The sequence below is a fragment of the Carassius auratus genome, chromosome 11, assembly GCF_003368295.1.
Source record: "Carassius auratus strain Wakin chromosome 11, ASM336829v1, whole genome shotgun sequence".
Classification (NCBI taxonomy): domain Eukaryota; kingdom Metazoa; phylum Chordata; class Actinopteri; order Cypriniformes; family Cyprinidae; genus Carassius; species Carassius auratus.
This window is the reverse complement of record NC_039253.1, coordinates 2,574,760-2,590,844: the sequence shown is the minus strand read 5'-3', so window position 1 is coordinate 2,590,844 and position 16,085 is coordinate 2,574,760. Positions and strand designations below refer to the sequence as shown.

The 16,085-nt window shown below is 38.3% G+C and overlaps 1 protein-coding gene across 3 annotated transcripts; it reads right to left on the bottom strand.

Annotated features, from left to right (window-relative positions):
* Positions 1-87: 87 nt before the first annotated feature.
* LOC113110747 (colorectal mutant cancer protein-like) lies at positions 88-15,815 on the bottom strand. 3 transcript variants are annotated; one of them, XM_026274903.1, is made up of 14 exons: positions 15,634-15,815; positions 10,282-10,403; positions 10,103-10,197; positions 8,651-8,817; positions 8,357-8,566; positions 7,193-7,413; positions 5,921-6,061; positions 5,666-5,733; positions 5,481-5,571; positions 3,459-3,687; positions 2,501-2,659; positions 1,932-2,029; positions 1,731-1,853; positions 88-843 (listed from the first exon to the last, which is right to left on the bottom strand). In XM_026274903.1, exons 1-14 carry the CDS (start codon positions 15,637-15,639, stop codon positions 678-680), a joined length of 1,896 nt encoding a protein of 631 aa, XP_026130688.1. In that variant the 5' UTR covers positions 15,640-15,815; the 3' UTR covers positions 88-677. The 3 variants fall into 3 exon arrangements, with proteins under 3 accessions (XP_026130688.1, XP_026130689.1, XP_026130690.1); XM_026274904.1 differs by having other exon boundaries at positions 10,282-10,400; XM_026274905.1 differs by lacking the exon at positions 15,634-15,815 and having other exon boundaries at positions 10,103-10,213; positions 10,282-10,402.
* Positions 15,816-16,085: the final 270 nt, after the last annotated feature.

Below are 16,085 nucleotides of genomic sequence, written 5' to 3'. Positions count from 1 at the left end.
ACTGATACGATGTTTTTCTAATGCATGTGCACCTGTTGTTGTTGTTGTTGCCTGTTTTCATACAGCAAGCTACCAGATCACAGTAGGTTTTAAACTACATCAAAACTGTAAGTGTTTTATTCATTATGTTAAAAAAACATAAGTTTAAAATGCAATTTTTCACATGCATATACAGTATATCTGTACAAATTGAAAGGAATAATACTTACAATCAAATATTTGTAAAATGATTTACATCCATGATGATATAGAGATATAGTAGTAATATCAAGGCCTAGAATAACTGACCTTTCCCAATAGCTATACTTACAGTCTTTGCATTTGGCTACTTGTCAACTTACATGATGTACACTGCGAGAAACTGTCAAAATGACTAATATGTTCAGTTAAAAATATGTCTCTGAAGAGTATTCCTACTGTACAATCAGTAGGTTAAAAAATGTGTTGTGTGATGCTGCATCTACACCAACAGGAGTCAGTATAGCCATCAAACCAATTACCTTGTGACCAAATGGTGCATCCTGGTGCTGCAATTTTAGTTGCAATTTTATTTTTGTAGGTCACTGATCTATATGCTCAGTGTTTCTAAACCCAGCCTCTCACTCAAAATCAATGTTCATCATTAGCCTTCAAATAAAGATTTGTCAATGAAATGATATTAAGAAGGACTGCACTGTCTAGAGTATTGTCTCCTCTCTCTTCCACTCCATAGCTTCTAGTGTATTACTTAGCTCGGCCTCTTCTTTAGCATGACGTTCACTCATGACTGTGATTTGCTTCTCCAGTTGCCACAGCTGATCCTGCTGCTTCTTTCGAGAACTTCTGTAGGTACTTGAAATTTTACTGTTGAAAAAAAATTATTGTGATTATTCTAGCATTGATTGATTGATTGATTGATTGATAAAGACCTTGCTCCCATCCGGGTCACGGCACCAATATAAATTGTTTTTTTTTGCACAGCTTCAGATAAGATTCAAATAAACTTTGACTGACATGGTACCCACATGGAAATAACCTATATAAACATATATGTTTTAATAAAAGTTTTGATATAGGTTTTTAATATATGTGACATATATAAAATTGGCCGTTTTCCTATATTATATGTACATATATGTACATATCCCTTCATGGATTTTTCCATAATGCAGAGAGAGCGCATGTGTGTGGTTGCTGGGTTGAAAAGATTAGGTATCCAACTAACGATTTATGAAAAAATCTCTGTTTGGGGGATTTAAACTCCTTAAATCTGGCAACCACAAACGTTTACAGATGATTTTACAAATGCAAGATAATGCAAATCCCAAATTCAACAAAATGTTTATCCTCAATAAATTGAGAGAAGCAGAAGTCATGATCACAATGAAAATACAGAACAAGCTTAAACCAGTTTATGACCAACTACGGACCAGCTAAAACTACTGTAGCAAAAACCAGCTACCATGCTTCAGAACATACCTTACTAGCATATGCAGTTTTTTCCCAAAATGGTTTAGAGCTGCTATTCAGCTGACTTCAGTGATTCTGCTATTTCCTATTATCTCTGTGAAGTTTCGTTGACATAATCTTGTTTTGTATAAATGTGAATTGACAGCTCTTACCAGCTAGTGTCCATTACATATTTGTCAGAATTGTTTATCGTGAGACAAGCTGTTACTATGACAATCATGTGACTGTATGTACTCTACGTCTTATTCTAATGATAGTGTTGTGATGTGATTTTTGATTACATGTAGTAGCGGGACAGATGATCAATCTCCTCTCTGTTGATCCTTCTCTGAGTAGTGCTGTCTGTGAGCGCAGAGTCCAGCGACTCACGTAAAACTGTCACTCTCTTTCTCAGTGACTGTTCCCTGCAAACGGAAGTAGAACATCCAAGTAATGAGTCTTTTTTTATTGAGAGTCTGATGTCTTTCGGTGTCTTTTCCTACCTTTGCAGTGCTGCTTGTAGTTCTCTTAGGATAGAGTGATTCCGAGGACCAGGAATTCCCCCTCCACCTTCTAGCTTTGCCAAATTTTCGGCAATTCTCTACAGCCGAGACAAGATGCATCACTTGTCAGTGTTTCAGAAAATGTAAAAATAAAAAAAGAATCATCTGGTATTTCAACACATTGTAACCCACAACTTTCTGTTGACCATCATGCAAACATAATAGTACATTTCCAAACCATTCGGAGCCAGGAATGCTCCCATTATAATCAAATCAGTTTAGTTGCAACAGGAGCTCACTGACTGAGTGAAAACTCTCGTTTATAATGCACAAACAGTCTCTTACTTATATCGTGTTTATACTTTGTTGGTTACAGTGAAACAACACGCATGGTGAACAAACTCAGTGGATTATGATTTAAACACCTCTGTTTGGTCATTGGGTTCATGCGCTCCACAAACATGTCTATGATTGGCTACAGTGCTCAACCCTGTTGTAAAAAGAAACCATTGATGCGCTTCACACAAGGAAACACTTAAAAACAGACACATGTCAGCAGGTACTGGTACCTGTTGAGTGGCTCTCCTGTCCCCCAGCTCATCCCGAAGACTGTCCAGGATCAGAGCACCAGCTGAATCCTGGGCACTCTGGACAATCAACGCAAGGTCCAAACACCGCCTCTCTTTCTCCAGGAGCCGCAGATTCCCACGCATCTCTGACATCTCCTCCTGCGCAAAATTCGATCATGTTATGAGAAACTGTACACTTCAACGGTAAAGTAAACATGAAAAAACTGCATTGTTTTACATTCATAACATATATGAGTGCATCATTTGTGCATTCTTAGGGACAATTTTTTATTTTTCATTTTTGTTTTTCATTTTGGCTGTGTTAACGCAAACAGCATATATTGTGTAAAAAAAATATATTTTTATTGGAATTTTAATCTCTTTTAGACATGATCCTGGGTGTATTTTTTTTGTACACATATATATATATATATATTTAAAATACATTTATTTCATACTAAAGGTCCTTGCAAACTGAATCGAAATGCTTGCTACAAAAAAACAAAAAACAAAACAGAAAATCAAACCTGGTCTGAATTTTTTTATTACGGACAAAAGTTTCTGAGGCAGTGTGTAAACATGATTGACAAAACGTTAGGTCGTATTTATTTTTTAAAGTGCAAAAATTTCAGATGAGAATTTCGGACTCTAGTTTACTTTTAATCAACATATTTATTGATACGTCACTTATTGATATAAAAACCATTATGTAAACAAACTGACATTTAAAGGTTAAAATCCTGAAAATTAATGCATTTTTTGTAGTTATATGATCAGGACTAATGTTGGTAAAGAGATCTCACTGAAAACAGAAATAATTATTAATATACAATATTTTATACAATAATTTATTTAGTATGGAGATTTTAGGACCTCTGTGTAACTTTTTTTCTGACATTTAAGGGTTAAACCTGGTTCTAAGTATTTAAAATAGGGGTAAACTTTCTTTATGGCTCACCCTGACTGTCACAAGCTCATACAGCAGAGCAGCTTTCTCTTCTTTGGTGTTTTTGGAAAGTGAACTGGTGCGACCTCTGACCCCTGCGAGCGTGCCAGTGTCAGGACTGATCATGCCCTCTCCTGCTTCGCCCCGGCGTGGTATACACACAGCAGCCCTGTCCTGCTTCAGCCTGGAGATCCTTTGCAGAAGTACACCAGACCTGTCCTCAAACTCCTTCTCCGACAAGCTGCAGTTTTCAGAAAAAGCAAGAGAGAAAGAATGAAAGAGGCTTTTCAGATCTAAGATGACGTATGTTTCATTACCAGACCAAAATAAGTGGATTGATTGAATTGGATTGGGAAGGTAATTGCATGTTAAGCCAGTGTAATTAATCTAACTAGGACCGTAAATCTTTGTTGAGATAAATGCACTCAGATTCAAGCTGCAAACCAGTTTCCATTAAAACTAGTATGTGTGCAGCAGATGAGACATTCATCCATGTAATGCACTAAAGAAACAGACGGATTATAAAATGTTTAAACTTTTAAATTAAGTTTAAAGTCAAGGATAAAAAAGCCTATGAATTTTATGTTTAAAAAAATATAGCTAGATGTTAACACTTACTCATGCGAACAGTAATGTAACCAAGGCCACTGTCATATCAAAGTAACATTTTATGATAACTTAGTGTCCCAATAATAACATGTATAGTACTATTTCAACTCACAAGCATGTACTTACTCATGCACTCTCACAGAACTTAGTGTTTCATAATATCAAAGTTAGAGCAGAAGTATAAAATTGGCACACAACCAATAATTGTAATGCACTGTTGCATGCTATATCGGACAGATAGCAAGCAAACCGATCTACTTTGGTGACATAATACAGCAACTTTCTGGAACCTAAAATGTAAAATGGGACAGACACGACAAACAAGTTATCTTAAATATACATCAAGTGTGCTATTTGAAACTGAGACTAAAATTGCATCACATTAACTTTCGCTTGACAAAATTTCACAGGTGAAAGAAAGCAGGAACGGTGTGCGGTTATCCTGTATATCATTTTATAATATTAACATCATAACATGGTAAACTCTCAGACCAAAACCAGTGTTTTGGCTTGTTGCTACATTACAAATGTCTTGCCGGGGTCACTGGTGAACCAGTAGCCTTGCTCTTTGTCAGAGCTGCATTTAAGTGTTCACCAAATTTTAACCTGATGCAAAATTTACGTCAAAAAATTTGTTCACTACTGCAGGTCCTTCTGGTAAAATCCTTCACTGCACTGATTCCAATGGAGTTTTGTGACGCCCTCCCATTTTTCAAATAGTACTAATAGCTCACTACATATATTTACAATGTTCTGTAGCCATCAAGTTGATTAAACAACACTCAAAATGCATATGTGCAAAAAGCCTTAAAATCCAGACATTTTCAGGGACAGGAGATGAGATATTCTGATGAATAATAGCAGAACAAATATTCACTGATTATAATGTCATTGTATGTTATTCACATGATTATGGAAATATTCTCATTGAATATGCATAGTAGTACCCCATTAATGCATTACTATTTACAATTAAATATGTTTAACATCGTTGCATTTCTTTAAGGCAGGTACTGCATTATTTCAATCTATTTAGCAAATCCTGCTTATATGTCAAATTAATTTAGGAAAAATTTGTCTTAATGAGAAGATGAGCACTACTGCAGGTTAGTAGGAAATTCATTTCATTATTATTCAGAATGCACAATTGGAAAAGTTAATATATTTATAGGAACAATTCACAGCAGGTTCAGAATGATTCATGTCAATGCAGAGAATGTGATTCATTGTTTTAATCAACTGACAGCCCTAAATCAAAGTAATCTTGTGTAGGCTAACTCTTGTGTAACTGTTGGTTTGTAGGTGCATTTAACGCTGTTATCGGAAACACATGAGCTGTATTAAAAAAGGACGCAGAAATAGTCCATTAAAATGAGCAGCAGTAAATGTTGCCACACCTAAAGAGATTGCATATAAAACAACAACCTGTTTGGATTGGTCTCAGCAGTGCCCTCTGGTGGACTGGAGGATGAATCGCCCTTGTCCAAGTTCTCAGACTGGAGTGTGCTAATTGTTTCTGTAAGATAAAACCGCTTTATTCATATGTGCATGGTTGTACTTTAATGTGTTTATGTGCCACATGAGCTGTAACTCAAAAGAGCGTGCAGCACCTGCGTTCTGTTGTTTTCTGGCTTCAGACAGGGACAGCAGATCACCGTAAGCCTCCTCACACTCCTCACTGTCAATCAAAGAGCCATTATCAGCATACCACTCACACATGCACGCTCCTCAAGGCACAAAGGTCAAGGTTTACAGCGTCAAAAAGAATCAGAATTTTAGAAACGACTGTGATATATATATAAGTGACTAAGCGTTGATCTTGCGCTCATGCATTGTGTAACAGAGGTGAAGACAGCAGCACACACCAGTACACCAGAGCCATGTGTAGAGCCGAGCTGTCTGCCTCCTGTCGGCTAAGACTCATGCTCAGCTGCTCCGATTCTCCTTTCCTTCTGAGCAGTGCGGCATTTAGACGCTCATTCCTAGCTTTCAGACGCTCTAGACACCTGCTCAGAGAAAACACATCTGTCAAAAGAGATCCAGCATTCAAACCTTATTCAATAATTAAGGTTCGATGAAACAACAACCAAATTTTACAAACTTCCCTGGCATTTTTAATGAACATTAATAGTGATCAAAGCCAAAATATTACATTTCTTGGATGTATATTTTCTGGGTAATCCACTATTTTGTAGAGATGACAAAATGACTTTAACTTGATATTTTGAAGCCAAACAATGGGGGTAAAAAAGACTTTAGAAAGATGGCAACAACATTATATTATACAGTATACACCACTAATATACTGGTAGCTCTAATAGTAATATATGTTGACTTTGGCAATCTTTGTTGCGTTATATGATAATAATCACCATTCACAATGATCAATTCCTAAAGTTTGCATGCATGTAACTCAAAAAGTATTAAAAATATCTTAATGCCCTTTTCTATTTTAGTTCTTATTCATTCTTCTAATATCTTCATTTTATAGCCCTTATGGTTTATTTTCAGAGATATGGAGATTTCAGTGTGGCTGTTATATTGCACACATTTATAGTGGTCAAAAACCAAATGTGTGTCACTTTGCATACATCTTTCTTTTTTCTTTTAAAGAGGAATGTCTTGTAAAACTAGAAATGCATCTTACCAAAAGAACTCCACTGAACACACTGGTCCGAGTGCTATAAATATTTATTTTACAAAGTTTGTGTGCCAGTATTAAAGACATCTTAACATGCTATTAGGAACTGGTTCTTAATAATAGATAATACAACAATTTTTGTTTTTTAATTTTCATTTTCAAGGCCCTACAGTATATTGTTCAGTCCCTGAGATATAGGGATCCCAATGTGACCAAACGGTTTAATTTTACCAATTTTTAAAGGTCATAACCATAGTAACATCCCATACAGCTGATACATATTGTACTTAAAGAAGAATGTCTCAAGAATTAATAATATTGAAAATAGAAATTAAGCTTATTTCGCTCAATCCAAACAATTGCATACAAATGTACAATGACAACACCTTGACCTCCCCTGCATGAGAACCACAGCTCAGTATTTTTTTGTTGTTGTTTTTGGATGTAGACCATAATCTGAGGTCAGTATAGAGGAATGAATTTAATAATATTTCACCTCTGCAGTTTTTCGATCTCAGTCTGCAGCACTGAATCAACGGTACAGAGAGACGAAGGGGAGTCCGGTCTGGAGCTGGGAAGTTTGCGGGACAGCAGCGGGGACCCAGGATATGGAGGAGAGGAAAAGCAAGGGCTTGAAGTTCGACTGGAGGACAATGAAGGACTGACAGAAGGAGAACAACTCGCTCCATACAGCCATTTCCTCTTCAGGTCCACCACCTGCCAAAAGATAGGTTCAGAAGCCATATTATTGACTGATAATATAAATGAATTTAATATCTAAATATATAATTATTTATAAATTTATTGCGAAATAAATATTAAAGACTTTTTTGGCTACATTTTTTTTTTACCTAATTGATAAAAAATTACTTATCAGTTAATTTAATTAATATTAATACGCATTATTCATGATTGAGATGCACCATATAATATTTAAAGCAACTATTTAATATGAATAAGTATGTAATTGTATATTAATTAATTTTAATATTATTTAATGTTAATAAGTAACAATATTATTACTTTGAGGTGTGCCACTGATATACAATTTAAATATAATTTAATGTTGCAGTTGCATATGGATGGTGAAATATAAAATCATATTTTAATATGATATTTGGCTATATGCTTGTTTATTGCACCATTAATTTATGTCCTATACCAGATGAATATTCTACAGGTATTCTTAAAATAATAAAATTATCATTATTATTATTTTGTTTATTCTGTAGAAGAAGCCGTTTTCATATATAATAATAAATAATTTATATTATTATAATATAAGTTAGGATATAATATCATAATATATTACAATTAGATGTTTATATTCCATTATGAAGAAAACTCTGTATTTTAGAGTAATAAAAAATAAATAAAACTTTTTATAAAAACTTTTAGTATTAAAAATAACATTAATAATAATTATTATTCACATTCCTACAAATCATGATCGGTATTTTATTAAAACAGTAAACTTATTATTGTTATTATTAAAATTTACATTTTAAGATAATTTTGTTATAGCATTTTCCATTTATTTTTCTATTCATAGCACCATTAATTAATGGCCTATACCAGATCTGCAGTAGTAATTGAGTTTTATGAAGGAAAACATGAACATATTCTGTATTAATGATTAATTAAGGATGTCCCCATCAACCTTTTCCTGTAGCCACTTTTTCTCATCCTCAAGATACATCAGAGCTCTTTCAGCACCCACAAGCTCTTCCTGATGGCTCTTCAAGGACTTGTTGAGGTCTTGGTTGTGTTTGTAGAGTGAGAGAACATCCCGCTGATACTGACGTCTCTCATCATGGGGCAGAGCAGAGGGGTACGAGAACCCCAACTCCCTCTCCATCTCCTCCAGCACCTGGGACAGATCACACAGATCAGAGCTGCACAGAGGAAGTTCAGATTGGGTCCAGCAGTACCCTACAGAGGGGGCTATGAGCACCTGTGTGGCCTGAACCCAGCTCTCCCGGGCTGCAGAGAGATGCTTTGCCTGGATTGTCTCAGCATTTTGAGTTTGCAGCCTGAAGAGCATTTTCCTCCCTTGACCACTAGACGTCTCAAGAGCAGAGAGAACCTTCTGCAGATCGTTCCACTGCTCACTACCGCCCCCTGTGCAAAAACAGCGACTTTTCTTTGTATTTTTATTTTTTTGGAATATTCATATTCAGATACAATTATATACAATTACAATTATATACATAAGTGGTTAGAGAAAATATGACAATATACTATTTTTTAACTATTATTATTAATTGTATTACTCTATAGACATTAATATTTTTATTATAATAATTATAATTATTTTTTATGAGCCAAATTCCTATTTTTTTATTATTATTTCATTAATAAAATAAAATAATTATCATTCTTTAGTTTGTTCTGTGGAATGTTTTTTTTTTATGATGAATATTATCATTTAATACAAAATAGAATTGCTTAATAATAATAAATAAATATTACTAAATAACTTTTTAGATGTTTGCATGCACTCCATTATGAAGAAAAACAATGTTTATATTTTTTCGTGTGATTACATTTTTCCCATCGACATCCATTTTTATTTTTTTATTTTTAGATGTTTGCACTCCATTATACAGAGCCCCGCACATAACATACAGGAAAAAACAGTGGGCTAAATCGTGTGCAAGATTTACTCATTAGTTCCCTCGATGTACTAAAGCATGCACATGTTTACTATTGTGTTCCCTCGATTTATAAATTGTGCGCACTATTTACTAATTCATTAGTAAACGCAATAGTAATCGTGTGCACGTTTTAGTACATCGAGGGAACGAATTAGTAAATCGTGCACACGATTTATTTATTTTTTTCTTGCATGTCATGGGCGGGGCTCCGTACCATTATGAAAGCAACTCATAAATTACTCACTATGGTTTTGTTTTTTAGTATTATTCTTTTGCTAGTATGATTTTTTTTACTTCATCCATATTCATATTTTTTTTTTACTTCAAAGAAGACTTGTAAAAACACCAATAATTCAGTTGAATATTAATTATTATGTAAAAAAAAAAAAGATACTGAATATTTTATCATCATCGTCATCTTCATCATCATCAAAATTACTTTTTATTTGGTTGTACACATTTATGAGCAGATATGAACACCATTTTGAAAACTCGTGGAGTACCTAAGTATAATTTTTCCTCCTAACTAAAAAAAATTAGACAATTTCTCAGGAGTCTTAAATTAGAAAAACATTACTAGCAAGTGTAGTAAACGTTAAAATGTGCCCAAAAAAATAAATACATTTTTTTTTAAGTTTAATAAGTAACTTTGCATTTGGAAACGCAGTAGCGCAGTAAATAGCAGGCTGTCCGTTCTGACACAGCATTTACTGTTATTGACGATGAGGCTGTGTAGAAACACAACATGCCTTCTGAGTCCCTGCAGACAGTCTTGGTTTTGGACTCCACTGATGCTGTGCCAGCGTCCACCATCGAGCACCCACTGAGCCCGACCGGACTTTCTCTGTCAGAACACAGACCTTTACACTTATTCTAGAGCAATATATATATATATATATAGTCTGCAATTGTTTGAAGCCGGGATTACCGTGGTATTTGTAGGGAGTCCATCTTCCTGTTGAGGTCAGAAATGTTCTTCAGTAAAGTGTTGACCTCCATCTCACACTGCGCCAGTTCAGAGTCTGACGACACCAGACTGTCCGATCTCTGCTGGAACATGTCACTTATGTCAAAGATTACAAGAAAATGTGCAAAACCAGTCTTTACTTTAGATGAGACTTGAGTTCGGTTGGGAAAAAAAAAGTATTGAAACACGTCCATTGGATTCAAAATATCCACCCAAAGGGCTTTCCACGCTTAAAGAAGTTAACCCTCTGGTATAGGGAACCCTGGGTTTTCTTGTACATTTTTTACACTGCACATAATTTATTTAAAGATTTGCATATTTGAAATGTCAGTGTCACCGATTGCATAGTCATTTTGTTGCTAGATTTAGTAACTTTTCAGACTTTTAGAATTTATTTGGCATCTTTTAGGAACTGTGACTACAAAATAATCAAAAGGCACACATTTTCCCTCAATTACACAAAAAGAGGAAATCAAAAGTGTCTAGCAGTAAACATGTGGATTAAGTTGCTAGTTGCAATTGTTCACTAATAATAGTTCATTTATGATAACACCTTGTTATTAGTACATTTTTGCACTTGTTGATCATCAGTTAAAAAAATCTGAAGAAAAATTCACAATGTACTGGCAGTACTATTATCCATTAAGTTGTAACCTGAAAACACAAAATACAATGTGTAATTTTAAATTCAGGTTTAAAAAAAAAAAAGAAACCAATGTTGAAACTTCCTTCATATTAACACAATACATTTTGCACTATTTTACAGACTTCTAAGAAAATACATAAAATGCCATTGTTGTTTATAAATGCAATTATTTCTACTTTAATATTATTGTATACATTTTTTACTAACAGATCTAAATTAACATTTCAATTCAAATTCATTGAGATTTGAGTGATCTGATTCTATGCAGTGTTGGGTTGTGATTACATAATGATGTCATAACATCATTACAACAAAATTTTGCAACTTTTAGCAACTAATTGTCCTGCTTTACCAAACTTTCCCTGAAAATTAGTTGGCAATGCTTACTGGATGATGCCAACTGTTTACAATAGAGCTTAATGACTCCATGCACTGTGCATCCTCCAGATGCACAACCCATAGCTGGAGAGGCCACTAAATAATTTCAGGATTTCCACAATGGGCAAAATGCATATGGAGTTGTGGAACTCACTCATAAAAGTGGAATTTACTATATAACGCAAAATGTCAGAGTTTGAACAGAGTTTGATAAATCATAGATTAAAAAGTTGCACTGTGCACTTAATGAAATCCCTGTATGTGTCTGTGAATATTAAAGCTCAATTACATCAATGCATCAACTTCATCTTTAGAGCTGCTCTGAGAGATACATTACTTTGTTTGAGGACAACTACCATCATGCAGAAACTCAGTGGTCTTTACGACAACCCGTCAAAATAAAAGTCTGGTTTAACTTGAAGAAATTTGAAAAACAATAAAAATTATATATATATATATATATATATATATATATATATATATATTTACAGTACAGTGTACTATTCAAAGTAATAATAATAGCAATAGTAATAATTTCATAATTACAATTTATTAGATATGCTTTTTGATTACTATTTAATTTAACTATTGAACAAAATACACAAAAAATAAAGTGGAAGTTCCAATAGAATCTAAGTGTAAATGTGTTTAATCACTGTTATAGTTATGAGGGGGACTTTCTAAATTATCAGTGTGAAACACACTTATACATAGGGTTAAAAGTGTAGTTTAGAAAAAAGATAACCTGCTCAAGTGGCATGTATAATACTAGTGCTTTCTCCTACGTCAATTCACTTTTTGCAATGACAAATCAGTCATTTTTATTAGAAACGAAGAGGAGTTAGCATTGAGCATGTTTCAACAACAACAAAACAATAATCTAAATAGTATTTTATCTCCATTTTGAACAAAACATCTATTGTTGTATAATGGGAAATTGTTTTAATTTTCTCTCCTTATAGATGAACTCATGAAGATGCAATATAAAACACCATGGATGTTATTGTTTTCTACTTGACCCTTTTGTTCTGAGGGGAGGAACAGGAGGAAACAGGCACATCCTGTAACTGTGCACTTCCTGTTGCTGCATGAAGTCGCTCAATGTGAGAAAAGCAACTCGCAATTCTGATCTTCTCAGTATTCAAGCAGAAATGTAATTAAACTATACTGTTATATGAACTTCGCTTACTGTAGATCAGACAAGAATTGAGGTTGGTTAGAAAATGGTGAACTATTATAAATTCTCAGCAGAGTTACGAATGACAAACTGTCACGGTTTTACGCTGCCTGAAGGAATACGGAGTCGAGGATAAACGGAATAAGGTTTTTAATATAAACAACACAGGGGATATCCAACATGGAGCACAGAGGTAGACACACGTAAGTAGCAAGTGATGAATGAAGACCCGACAACACAGAACTGAAAGGACAAGGCTTAAGTACAACAGATAATTGGGGAAACACAGGTGGATGGAATCATTAAATTAACAGGGACATGGAACACATGAGGAAGATAATGGACACACCTGGGAACTAATCAAACACGGAAAGACAGAAACTGGGTCACGGGCAAAAACACACTAAATGAGTCCAGGTGTGTGACAGTACTCCCCCCTCCCGGTAGGTGCGTCCTCGCACCGTAGAAACAACAGGGGGAGGCGTGGGTGGGAACTTGGGAGGAGGTTCCGGTGGAGGACGGACTCCCAGGAGGGGGCCAGCAGACAGGGACCACAGAAGGAGGAGCCAGGGAGGAGACGGAGGAAGGAGCCAGGGAGGAGACAGGAGCAGGAGGAGCCAGATGGTCCACCAGAGACCAGCCAGGACTGAGATCCAAGGTGGAGTCGACGGCGGGAGGAGCCATGGTGAAGGAAGGGTCGACGACACCAGGGGGCCGACAGGCGGAGACTGCACCGGTGGGTGAGGAGCCCAAGATGGAGCAGCACAGCCGCAGAGCCAGGGTGACGACGAGGATCCGGAGGGCCTAGGTGGAGCTGAAGGCTCAGGCGACCAAGGTGGAGGCGGGGTCTCGGCAGACCGCTGTGGAGCCGGAGTGACCGAGGATGGAGGTGGAACCGGAGGGAAGGAGGAGCCTGACAGAGCCGGAGGGATGGAGTGACGAGGTGGAACCAGAGGAGTGAAGTCCCGAGGCGGCGGATGGTCGACGACTGACCAAGGTGGAGCCGGAGGGACGAGGGAGCCCGGTGGAGCAGGTGGGATGACAGGCCACGGTGGAGACGAGGGAGCTAAGAGCCAAGGCGGAGCCGCTGGGTCGAAGGACCGAGGAGGAGTCCAGGGCTCGGAGGCTGGAGGCGGAGACAGGGCCTTAACACGCCAAGGCGGAGCTGGAGACTGGCAGTCCAGCGGCGAACCACCGCGCCCCGATGGCGCGGACTGAGGGTGAGCTGCGGGACTGGCTGGCACCAGCAGGGATGACGAGGAACTGGCTGGTCTAGGAGGAGGAGAGAGGAGAAGGATGGGAGGAAGGACAGGAGGATCAGGACTGGACGGAACCAGCGAAAGAGGAGTAGAGGGACCAGCAGGTTTGGGAGGAGGCGGGAGAGGGAGGCTGGGAGGGAATACAGGAGACACAGAAGATTCAGGGCTGGGCGGAACCAGCGGAGACACAGAAGATTCAGAGCTGGGCGGAACCAGCGGAGACACAGAAGATTCAGGGCTGGGCGGAACCAGCGGAGACACAGAAGATTCAGGGCTGGGCGGAACCAGCGGAGAAACAGAAGATTCAGGGCTGGGCGGAACCAGCGGAGACACAGAAGATTCAGAGCTGGGCGGAACCAGCGGAGAAACAGAAGATTCTGAGCTGGGCGGAGCCAGCGGAGATACAGGAAACTCAGGGCTGGGCGGAACCAGCGGAGAAATAGAAAACTCAGGGCTGGGCGTAACCAGCGGAGAAACAGAAAACTCAGGGCTGGGCGTAACCAGCGGAGAAACAGAAAACTCAGGGCTGGGCGTAACCAGCGGAGAAACAGAAAACTCAGGGCTGGGCGGAACCAGCGGAAATGGAGCAGAGGAAATGACTGGAGGAGGTAGGAGTGGGAGACTGAGAGGGTATACAGGGGAATCAGGGCTGGACGGAACCAGCGGGGAAACAGGAAAATTAGGGATTACCTCCATAGACCAGTCCATCAGATCCAGAGCTTGCTCCTTATGACCTTCAGAGACTGTATACAGCTCACCCTCAGTCGCAGGAGTGTGGGCAGGGCTTTCCTCCACGCCCTCGATCTCCACGAGGACTCCCACGATGCACGGTGTTGCCGGCTCACACACCTGGTCAGTCGCGCTCTCGAGTTCCGGCTCCCTGTCAGTGGATGGCTCGGGCTCTGCGGCTGCGGTGGGCTCTGGCTCCGTGCGGCGTGATGGTGGCTGGCTGGTCTCTGGGTCGGGAGTGGGGCTGGCGAGGTCCTCTATGGGGCAGACGGTGAGAGGCGACCCATTTCTCGCCAGAGTCCACTCCACGTATGCGGCGAAATCCTCTCGAGGACCATCTTCGGACGACAACGCTCTGCATTTGGAGTTCAGGCTGGTGTTGTAGAAGGTGCAGAGCGCGCCGTCCGGGTAGCTGGTGGCATTAGCTAATAGGAAAAACTGTTTGGTATGGTCCTCGAGAGAACGTCCTTCCTGCTTCAGCAGGAGGATGAGGAATTCGGGACGATAGAGGGGATCCATAGAAACACTAAGAAAAGAAAAGACTTTGAAAACACAAAAACAAAACGGAGGGAAGAACACGCAGTTTTCTATTTTCTCTTATTGGGTCGGGTCTTCTGTCACGGTTTTACGCTGCCTGAAGGAATACGGAGTCGAGGATAAACGGAATAAGGTTTTTAATATAAACAACACAGGGGATATCCAACATGGAGCACAGAGGTAGACACACGTAAGTAGCAAGTGATGAATGAAGACCCGACAACACAGAACTGAAAGGACAAGGCTTAAGTACAACAGATAATTGGGGAAACACAGGTGGATGGAATCATTAAATTAACAGGGACATGGAACACATGAGGAAGATAATGGACACACCTGGGAACTAATCAAACACGGAAAGACAGAAACTGGGTCACGGGCAAAAACACACTAAATGAGTCCAGGTGTGTGACACAAACAAGTGACTAGAACTCCCCATGATTTCTGCTGAAAATACCCTGAACGTTTTTTACTTAAAAAGCAATTCATTGAACTGGTTTGCACAAAGTCTGTGTTTAAAACAAAGCGTAATGCTATTTTTCTGCTTCAGATTGAGCATAAATTGCATCACTGTTCCAGAAACTCACCTCCATCAGTGGCCTGACTACGGTTCTGGTTCTGTCCTCCTCAGCAGATGACTGAAGAGCGATCCCGTGTGATCCAGAGTGCTGTCAGAGAGTTTGTGTGGAGACTGGACACGTGCAGATCAAACACTGCTCTTCTCCTGCTCGCTGCTAAACAGAGAAACATCTCTCCACCCACTGTCTTCTCACATCTGTTCCTGTTCGGATTATTTAGACTTTCTCTCTTTGTAAGAGATTGTTTGATAAATAAATCAATTATTTCTAAATCCTCTAATTTTAATTATCATTACAGCAATTTTTCTACTTTGGGGACATGGCTTTAGAAAATATTATTAATAAAGACTAAAATATGCTGTAGCAAAATGATTTGTGCCAAGAGGGTTCTTTCTTGTCATTATAGAACCTTTTTAGAATAAAGAGAGTTGAGTAAAAATATATATAGCTAGTTGTTTCCA

Coding starts and splice junctions, on each gene's coding strand:
- LOC113110747 (XM_026274903.1), bottom strand. Junction 7,414..8,356: donor AAAAGTGGCTACAGGAAAAG/GTTGATGGGGAC, acceptor ATCTTTTGGCAG/GTGGTGGACCTGAAGAGGAA. Junction 2,030..2,500: donor ACAGGAGAGCCACTCAACAG/GTACCAGTACCT, acceptor TCTCGGCTGTAG/AGAATTGCCGAAAATTTGGC.